The 10868-nt window shown below is 40.8% G+C and overlaps 1 protein-coding gene across 1 annotated transcript in view; it reads left to right on the top strand.

Moving 5' to 3' along the window:
• Positions 1-388: 388 nt before the first annotated feature.
• LOC143935775 (keratin, type I cytoskeletal 19-like) overlaps positions 389-10868 on the top strand; it is a 33360-nt gene continuing 22880 nt past the window's right edge. Inside the window, exons 1-2 of the mRNA XM_077459883.1 lie at positions 389-902; positions 7360-7442. Of these exons, the coding sequence (XP_077316009.1) occupies positions 489-902; positions 7360-7442 (497 nt within the window). The 5' untranslated portion in view covers positions 389-488. The remainder of the gene's footprint in view (positions 903-7359; positions 7443-10868) is intronic.

The raw sequence follows: 10868 nt of genomic DNA, 5'->3' as shown, positions 1-10868 counted from the left end.
TCCTCTAATAACAAGAGAATACAATCTTTATCTGCTGTGGAGGGGCAATTTAATTTGTTTATCTCTTTCCGGATTAAAGTTTTACAAGCCAGAAAGTTAATGGCAACATACTTAGTGACCAATGGCAGCAAAGCCTACATAGTAAAAATGATGAACCAAATATAATTTTGCTGGGGGGGATTTTACAAGTCAGCATTAAAAATGAGTTGATGGCTGACCCTTGAAATTCCACAGTTGTTACTAAATAGATAGAACAAATAAAGCATTCCTGATACCGGCCAATGACCTACAGGAGATGACACCACCAGACAATGATACCTGCCAACTTATCATTGTTTAAACATACCACGGAAAATTTACTATTTAAATACAGTTAGTCTAAGGTTAGGTAACTACAAATACTCAAAGGAAGAGTCTAACTTCTGTTATATCCCAGAAAGAGCTTGGGAGCTTGGTATAGGCCTAGTTGTATCTTTTTTTTTTTGAAAATGTACAGTCAAGTTGGTTTCAAGAAGGTAACCACTGTAAAAGCTGGCTCTGCCCAGGGCCCCAGCATTGGTGGAATAAGTTACAGAAAAGTATCAGCAGGTGGGTATGCTTCCAGTGTTTATGCTGGAGCAGGAGGTCTGGGCACCAGAATTTCTGCTACTTCACAAAACACAGTGACTGCCGGGGGTCATCTACAGTTCAGAAACCAAGAAATTCAAATTTTTGGGAATGAGAAGGAGACCATGAAGAATTTGAATGACCGACTGGCCTCCTACATAGACAAAGTCCACTCTTTGGAAAATTCTAATGCCCATCTGGAGGCACAAATTAGAGAGTGGTACAGCAAGAATACCGTGAACTTGCAAAGAAATGATGACCATCATTTTCAGGTTTTAAGGAATCTGCAAAATCAGGTAACTCAACTATTATAACATTATTGGATTATAATACTAATGTATGAAGAATGTTAGAATTATTACCTGCTGCGCCCTTAATGGACTATATACAGTATCTCACAAAAGTGAGTACACCCCTCACATTTTGTAAATATTTTATTATATCTTTTCATGTGATAACACTAAAGAAATGACACTTTGCTACAATGTAAACTAGTGAGTATACAGCTTGTATAACAGTGAAAATTTTCTGTCCACTCAAAATAACACAACACACAGCTATTAATGTCTAAACCGCTGGCAACAAAAGTGAGTTGTCACATAAAAAGGTATAATAAAATATTTACAAAAATGTGAGGGGTGTACTCACTTTTGTGAGATACTGTATGTGGGGAATAGGTCAGTGGTGTTTTCTTTTAGATGTTGAAACCCAAATGATTCTGTGATCCCCAAAAATGTGGCTCTTTGGCAGGGCTATACAATATTTAGAAATCACAAGGCATCGTACGGCTTATCAGACAAGAAACTCCCCCCCCCCCCAATTTTTTTTTAAAAAATACAGAAATTCCTGAAGATGAGTGAACAGGACACAGGGGCTGTTCAGTTTACTATGCTCAGTTATGAATGGATACAGGAGGGTTCGGTGCCAATCGCAGGGAGCAGGGACAGACACAGACTGTGCATTGTTCTGTAATTGTCCCCCCAATGCACCGATTCCCCCTAACATTGTCCCTTCTCTCTGGCTGATGAATCTCAAATAGATGGAATGGGGTGGAAAGGGACTATTTTGTGGGCCCTGTCTGGCATCATTATCCCTAAATGTTGTGATATAAACACTCTTGATATGACATCTACCAACTTGATAACTTTATAGTAGCTGTGGCAATGTATTATGCTTTGTAACAGAGCCAATTAGATTCACTTGAGGCTCAACATTTCTTTCCTCACTTAAAATCTTTCCCATGGTGCTTTATGTACCACCAGAAAGACAAGGCAAAACACATTTTTGTAGGTTTAAAAAGAGTTGTAAGGTATAAGAACCCCTGAGGGTCAGTCTGTGTCCCTGGGGTTGAGCTTTACCCTCTACTGGTGTCCTGGTCATCATTATCACAAGAACCGAAAATTCCGGCCAGAAAAAGACAGATGAGAGCTTTTCATCGGAAAATGCGACCGTGTGTATGCTCCATCAGAATTTAGCTGTCCGAATTTCCACCAGCCAAAAATTGATAGCATGTTCTCAATTTTCCCGACGGAAAAACTTTCTATCGGTAATTCCGATCGTGTGTATGCAATTCCGGCACGCCAAAAATCACGCATGCTCAGATTCAACTACGAGACAGAAGCTATTGGCTACTGGCTATTGAACGTCCTTTTTCTAGTCACGTCATACGTGTTGTACGTCACCACGTTATAAATGATCGGAATTTGATGTGACCATGTGTAGGCAAGACAGCTTGAGCCGAATTCCATCAGGAAAACCATCAGAGCTTTTTCCGACAAGAATTCCGATCGTGTGTACGCGGCAAAAGAAGTGATTTCTCTTATTTCTTCTGTATTGATGTAGTAACTGATGAATGGAACCACAGAGCACAGTTGGGGATGCCATAAAAAGTCATAAAAATTTCAAACTTAGAAGACTTTTTAGCAAGATTCATTGAGCTCTGCAAAGTTCAGCAGTGTAGGCAGCAAGACAGTTATTCACAGTTTTGTAGGGAGTTGTTAATTTCAGTTTTTAAAAATAGCAATAGAGTCACTTTAAGGGTCCATGACCACAGGCTTACATAAATACCAGTGCTCTTGGCAGAAAAAAAAAGCTAATTGTGAGCATTGTTTGAGCCTATTTGTACTAGGAGCATTTTTGAGAGCCAGAAAACTGCTCTCAAAAATGAAGGTTTTTTTATGCCTCTAAAAATTGAGCTTAAACTATGCCTCTAAATGACCTAATGTGCATGGACGGGATAACATTATTTGCATCTACAGGCAAAAAATGAAATTCCTCTAGGAGCAGCAAGCCAGTATGCATGGACCCTAAGCCAGAGTGTATGGACCCTAGGAAAAATTTTACCAAAATTTTAACTACTCAGTTAATAATCAACACACCCATGTGTGGTTAGTGAATAAAGTCTCTGCTCCAGTATGTCCATCCATACCATTTGGCATCACCATCTTGTCTTTCAAAAAGGAAAAGTCTGCAACCAGACAAACAATGGCATCTCAGACCTCCTTGTCTTTGGTACAGCATAGAAATGAAAATGTCAGGGAGTCATAGATACCTTTGCCCCTCCTGTGATAGTCATCTCAGCTATTGATTTCTGCGGAGGGCAGCAGGCAGCTTATGTCAGCCACTAGGAGGAACGGTCAAAACATGAGATGAACCCTTTGCTAATGACTTTTGACAAATAGTCAAAATTTGCATATCAGTACCAGAGTTGTTTAATCATGTTGGGTTACATGTTTTGGGAAAAGAAGAACTGTGTCTGAAACAGCCGATGGAGCAGTTTATGAGGACTGAGCTTTGTTTACATGTTTAGTGAATGGAAAAGTTTATTTTGGGTATCAAGCCCCCCTATAGTTTCACCCATTCAAACTTAGAATTACAAATTTGCTATAGCCTGGAGGTATGCAATATGAGCCTTAGGACCCCAAATGGGATTTTACAGTTTGTTTTTTATCTCCACATTTCTCCAGATAATAATATATTTTAATGAGATTTTTTTAAGTTGCTATGTCTATTAAAACAAGAAAGAAAGTTGTTGAATACTTGCTTGTTTAAATGCTTTAATTAGCATTTCAGAAATGTTTTGGTACCATACATTCTGTAACAATATATGCTGGAATACAAGAGACACAGTTCCATTTCTAGTACAACTACCTTAAGGACTAGGAGTGTGTTGAACAATCTTGTAAAGCCTAATAATGTTTTATTACCATACTAGATTTGGTAAAATGCTGTTGGCTACTTTTTTCTTTGGAAAACCACTAAGCTTTTTAATGCCAATTTATAGTATCTACACGACAGCTTTACAAGCAACGCCATAATCCTAACATTTGTATTCATTTGACTTTGCCTAGATTACTGTGGAATACAATTCTCCACACCTAATTGTTTTTTGTAGTGGTTTGAAAGAGTTTTATTAGGTTTTATTTTCTTTGCCATTTCATTTTGCTTGTAAAGAAATTAGATCTTTGATTACCCAATAATGACATTTTAAAATTAAACTACATCTCGTGGTAAATTGGGAAGTAAAATGACTTAAGTACTGCAAGCCACTAAAGTGTTTGCTGTGCTTGTTCAAACAAATGTTTTTATACTAATTATATTACATACTGAATTTTGGAGAAAGTCAGTTAAAAGGCTTGCGTTTGGCTGCAGGACTGCCTCTCAAGTGCAATCTGTTGTATGAATTTTGCAATGTTGCAACTTTAGCAGTGTGCATTAAAATGATTGTAACCCCTCACATTGTAAAACAACCCATTCAGTTTAAAATTGAATTGAAAGGTAAAACATTTGTGTATACATATTAAAAAAAAAATTACAACTTTTTTTTTTTTTTATAAGTGATCACATTCCCTTAGTTCCCAGCTGCATATTTGGGGGAGGAGAAGCAGCATCACACTGATCTTCCTAGTAAAAGGCTGTGCAGGGTCTGTGTGCCAGTACAAGTCTGATCATTGGAGGAGAGTAGGCTGAGTTCCCAGCATAGCTAGAGAACTGACCACGGTGTGTTCTGCTTAGTATGGTTAGTTTTTAATAGGAAAGCAGAGGGATTTCACAAAAAGGAAGCTTTTTCTCCAAAGAGAACAGGATACTTTTTTAATACAGGTATATGGTACAGCAGGCACATATCGGGAATATTAAATGTTGAGTTTACCTACTCTTTAACCGTTTGCCGACCGTATACTGTAAATATATGGCCATGATTGGATAAGGTCATGATGACAGTGTCCAATCATGACTCTGACAGCGCTCTGTGCCCTGATTGGCTGAAGGAAGCCTTCACTGCTTCAGTCAATTAGGGCTTGCAATGAACTGTTCGGCGCCGCAATGCATTGTGGTCAGTTCGGGGGGGGTGAACAAACGGTCAAACAACCCGTTTGTTTGGCTGTTTGCCGAACTTTCGAACAGCGAAAGTTTGGCTCGAACTTATGCTTGGGCCGAACCATTCGCCCATCTGTAGTAGTTAGTATAAATTGGTTGAGGGCTTAAGATGGCTTTAACACCGAGCCACCCCAGGCGTCGGTGGTAAAGCGGCGCTATTTTTAGGGCCGTTTTACCGTAGTTTTAGTGGTGCTATTCAGCCGCTAGCGGAGCAGTTTTCAACCCCGCTAGCGGTCGAAATGGGGTTAAATCCACCTGCAGAATGCTGCCAGATTGGTGTTTTGCCAGTGGTATCGCAGTGCTGCCCCATTGATTTCAATAGGGAGCAGCGGTGGAGGAGCGGAGAGTTCACCGCTCCTTCACTGCTCCAAAGAAGCTGCTGGCAGGACTTTTTCTGACGAAGTCAAAGGAGCTGCTTTTTTTCAAACGCTACACAGGTGCTATTTTTAGTGCTGTAGGGCCTGAAAAATGCTGGCAGTGTGAAAGGGGTCTTAAACTAACACTGTTACTTTTGCCTGAAGAGCAAAGTGATAGTGTCTTTTTAACTGCTTCAACCCAGGAAGATTTTGCCCCCTTCCAGACCAGAGCACTTTTTGCGATTCGACACCTCGTTGCTTTAACTGACACGGTCATGTGATGTTGCACCCAAACAAAATTTACATCCTTTTTTACCACAAATAGAGCTTTCTTTTGGTGGTATATGATCACTACTACGGTTTTTATTTTTTGTGCTATAAACAAAAAAAGAGCGACAATTTTGAAAAAAAAAACGCATTATTTTTTACTTTTTGCTATAACAAATATCCCCCAAAAATATTTAAAAAAATTATTTTTTTCCTCATTTCCTCATTCTTCTACATATTTTTGGTAAAAAAAAGATGCAATAAGCATATATTGATTGGTTTGCGCAAAAGTTATAGCGTCTACAAAATAGGGGATAGTTTTATGGCATTTTTATTTTTTATTTTTTTATTAGTAATGGCGGTGATCTGCGATTTTTATCAGGACTGCGACATTATGGCGGACACATCGAACAATTTTGACACTATTTTGGGACCATTGTCATTTATACAGCAATCAGTGCCATAAAAATGCAATGATTATTGTGTAAATTACACTGGCAGTGAAGGGGTTAATCACTAGGGGGCAATGAAGGGTTTAAGTGTGTCCTAGGGGGTGATTCTAACTGTGGGGGGCATGAGCTCCAAGTCACATGACAGCGATCACCGCTCCCGATGACAGGGAGCAGTGATCTCTGTCATGACACAACCCAGAACAGGGGAATGCTTTCTTTACATAGGCACTTCCCTGTTCTGAGGCTCCATGACACCAACCCCTAGGAGACCGGCAAACATCGAGTCCACTGGTCCCGCAGGCACGGTCACGCTGTACACGGCAGGCGTGTATGCGATTGCTATCCCCGCCTCTTAAAGGGGAGGTACGGGTACACCCATTTGTCCTCTGCTGCCATTGTGCCAACGTATATCGGCGTGCAGCAGTTGGCAAGAGGTTAAGTTGGCCAAGAACATCAGAGAAGAGTTATGCCGCGTACACACGAGCGGACTTTTCAACATCCAAAGTCCGACGGAATGATTCCGTCAGACTATTCGATCATGTGTGGGCTGCAACGGACTTTTGATTCGCAAAAGTCTGACGGACTTTAGAAAATGGAACATGCTTCAAATTTTTCCGACGGAACTCCGCCGGACCCGGTCCCTTCGAAAAATTTGCTCGTGTGTATGCTATTCCGACGGACTAAAACCGACGCTAGGGCAGCTATTGGCTACTGGCTATGAACTTCCTTATTCGAGTCCAGTCGTACGTCATCACGTTCGAATCCGTTGGAGTTTGGTGTGATTGTGTGTGGCCAAGTCCGCTCAGTCGAAAAGTCCGTCAGAACTCTGTCGGAACTCCGGCAGAACTCCGGCAGGGCTCCTTCGGAAGTCTGTCGGACATAAATCCTCTCGTGTGTACGGGGCTTTAGAAACTCAATATCTGACTGCTAGTTTTGGCTGTAAGAAGAACCGCTCAGTTGGCTTAATTGTTAGTGCTTAGCAGGAACAAATGGAAAAATAACCTCCCTTGCTGCAAACACAACATAAATGGTAGCAATTGGACAATATTTTCCAACATTTCCAATCACTTTATTGCCTAATCATGCTTGTGCAGTACTCTTCGAGGGTGTCCATAGATCTTCACAGATCCAACTGACAATGCTATCCAATGTCTATGAGTGCCTTTGGTTTTAAGATATCTATTGAGTTTTATTACTAAATGTAGCCAAATATAAGATTTATTTAATTCAGTTGAAGTATATTTTTGTTTATTCATGAATTAATAATTTAATAATTCATTAATTTCCCCTCATCGTGATAGATCATAAGCGCCACTGTGGAAAATGCTACCATAACGCTCCAGATAGACAACGCCAAGTTGGCAGCTGATGACTTCAGAATGAAGTAAGGAAAATGTAATATTTTTTTGCCCCTGTGAATTTGCTAACTTAAAGAAAACATGTGCTTTACCCATAAGGGGGAAAGGAAAAGTTAGGTTCTAAGGTCTCCCTTCATAGAAGTATGCTATTTTTTCACCCCTCTCAGTTGCCAGGGGAGAAAAATATATCTAGTAGTTCTAGGTAAGAAGTAGCATATGACTCATTGTCTTTCCTGTCAGGTGACAGCACTGGTGCTTGGTGATTGGCCCAAAACTGTCACATGGAGGCAGAACACGAGTCCCTAGCCCTGTGTATACTGTAACAAGGGCATACAAGGTTCCTTTTCACACTCCCGGTGGTTGAATGGAGGAACATGGGAGTGAACGAAAAGTGAATAACTGCTATTGGGATGGAAGGCATTAAAGTAAACAGGTTCTTTGTTCTAAGATTAATGTTTTATCTGGATATTTTCCATAACTGTCAATCTTAATTTGTCTCCATCAATTGATGTCTTACCTTTTACATTATTGCTCTTTAGTTGAAAGTATTAATAAATTAGGCACTACCATTTGGCCCAGATCCCTTTGGCATACCTCCAAACTTTTTGAGCTGGGAATGAGGAACACCTATCTGCAAAAGTGTGCAGGTATAGGGCACGCCCCCTTAAATGAGAATTGTAAAAAAAAAACAAGATTGGTTAAACTCACAAGTGTTTTTTTTTTTACCACTACTATTCCTTTATATTGGCTTCTGGAAATTACAAATGCAGCAATTTAGAAATTAGAAAGGTTTAGTGCTGGAAAACACTTTTTGATAGATAAAAAGTGCATTTTATATACATCTATATAGATCAGACCAAAATGAGGGAGAAATGAGAAGGAATGACGGACAGAGGGACATTGCTCCAAATCAGGGACAGTCCCTCGAAATCAGGCATAGTTGGGAGCTATGCTATGGATCATAGTGGTGCAACCACAATGAATTGATGCCATGGCTTTGTGTAGGCAGCAGAGGTGTAGCACTCCAGTGGCATCAAAACATTGCTGTATTTTCCCCTATGCACAGAAATTGGTTGTCTTCACAATCTATTCCCATGTAACCATGGGGCTGATTTACTAAGAAGAATGTGCTGCGCTAGTTCATACATTAATTGGTGCGCTGGAAAAGGCATTAACCAAACATGCGAACCAGTGCACTTTGAATCGCAAATAACGATAATAAGTACCCGCGTATGTAAACTGCAACTGTCAGTAGGGTAACTGTGGTTTTCTCATTGATAATAGCGTACGCCCAATCCAATTGGTTAATTTCATCTCATTGGATGTGTCTTGTTAGGCAATTAGTAGGTGATCTCAGTTAATTAACCCTTTTGATGCTAATCTCATTCCTATCACTTCTAATATATCTTTGACATTTTTTTTCTCTTTTTTTTCAATACATTACAAAGAACAGAGAAGTGTTTCTAAACCCAATAAATGTATATTTTCAGATCTTGATCTTTAAGGTGACCATACACTGCAATCGGTTAGATCTTAAATAAATTAGATTTAGTGCAAGAGCCTGATTGATTTCCTATAATTTGAATGAATTGTTCAAGTTTGTCTTCCTATTACCTATTTTGTCTAAATATCGAGTTGGACAGAGACTGACCAATCAAATTGCATAGTGCATGACCATCCTAAGTGGCAAATTTGGAATGTAGATGTGTCATGACCCACATTTTTTTCCAAACTATATTTCTTAGGCATTATACAAGGCACATGAGAAACCACTTTTTTTCAAGTCATGCTAGAGTGATCAGGAATCTTCAAACTACAACTCTCCAGCTGTTGCAGAACTACACATCCCATGAGCCATTGTAAAACTCTGACATTCACAGACATGACTAGGCATGATGGGAATTGTAGTTCCTGAACAACTGGAGGGCCATAGTTTGAAGACCCCTGTGCTAGACCATTATTATGCCTCCAGAATTGGGAGTGTGGCATCTACCCAACTTCTCTGGACACAAGAATCTACATCTGTAGGTATGTATTTGGGCAGCACAATGGTGTAGTGCAGGTATATGCAATTAGCGGACCTCCAGCTGTTGCAGAACTACAATTCCCATGAGGCATAGCAAGACTCTGACAGCCACAAGCATGACATCCAAAGGAAGAGGCATGATGGGACTTGTAGTTTTGCAACAGCTGGAGATCCGCTAATTGCATATCCCTGGTGTAGTGGTTAGTACTTTCACCTAGCAGCAAAAAGGGTCACTGGTTTGGATCCCACCTGTGACACCATCTGCCTGGAGTTTGCATGTTCCCTCCCACCCAAACACCACGCCATGTAAAAAAAAATAGGAAATTATCTTAATTTGCAAATAAGGATCATCTCTTCCTCAGAGAACAGTGAGCAGGGCATGGTGGTGGGAAGAAATTAGCAGCAGTACAAGCAACTTCCTGTAGGGACGTGATGTCAATCCTGTGTGCTGGCCATCGCTTCCAGGAACCAGATATGCGTCATGGGTACATACCTCCGCACATACAGCAGTTGCGCATCTCACATACACAGCGGTCACGCATCTAGCTGCAGGAACCCAATTTTTAGGGAAATTAATAGTAAAGCAGATGCAAATTTCCAGGACTGGACTAACAAATGTTGCTAGTGAAAGGCAACTGGTGTTTCTGTTAAACAAGGTCTAAATGGGCCATTGAAAAAATATTAAATAATGTGGCGCTTACTAAAAACAAATACTTAAACAACTGACTAGTAAAATATAAATCCCTTGGAAATTCCAGAAAGATAAATCCAAAGAGATAAAAGCGTCCTTATATAAATTTTTCCATCAAAATTGTATAGCCACAGATTAATAAACCAATGCTATAACAATCAATATGAATGACCGTGCTTCCAATAATAAGTAGAATTACTTCAAATCCAATGTTATAACGATTATTTAACCACTTGAGATCCGCGCTATAGCCAAATGACGGCTACAGCGCGGATCTCCTTTTCCGGGACAACGTCAATAGACGTAGACCCGTGTACGAGCGGCCCGCGGCGGCACGCTCTGTGATCTGCGAGTCCATGAGACTCGCCTGATCACCGATCCGTGCAAGGGGTCGATCCCGACCCCTTATCACGTGATCAGCTGTCAGCCAATGACAGCTGATCATGTGATATAACGGAGCCGGTAATCGGCTATTATTCCTCCTCGCGCTGTCAGCAGAAAAAAGAAAAAAAAAAGCCGATCACCGGCGGCCATGATCGGGACATCAGTCCCGATCACGGCCAGCCCTGCTTGTGCCCACCTGCCCCCTGCAGTGCCCATCTGCCCCCTGCAGTGCCACATTTAATAAAAGTAAGTGCCCCCCGTCAGTGCCACCCAGCAGTGCCCATAGTGCCACCCAGCAGTGCCCACAGTGCCACCCAGCAGTGCCACCCAGCAGTGCCACCCAGCAGTGCC

The sequence above is a fragment of the Lithobates pipiens genome, unplaced genomic scaffold (genome assembly GCF_037356315.1).
Source record: "Lithobates pipiens isolate NorthernLeopardFrog02 unplaced genomic scaffold, aLitPip1_a1.2 Scaffold_28, whole genome shotgun sequence".
NCBI lineage: Eukaryota > Metazoa > Chordata > Amphibia > Anura > Ranidae > Lithobates > Lithobates pipiens.
This window is presented reverse-complemented; position numbering and strand designations above follow the sequence as displayed.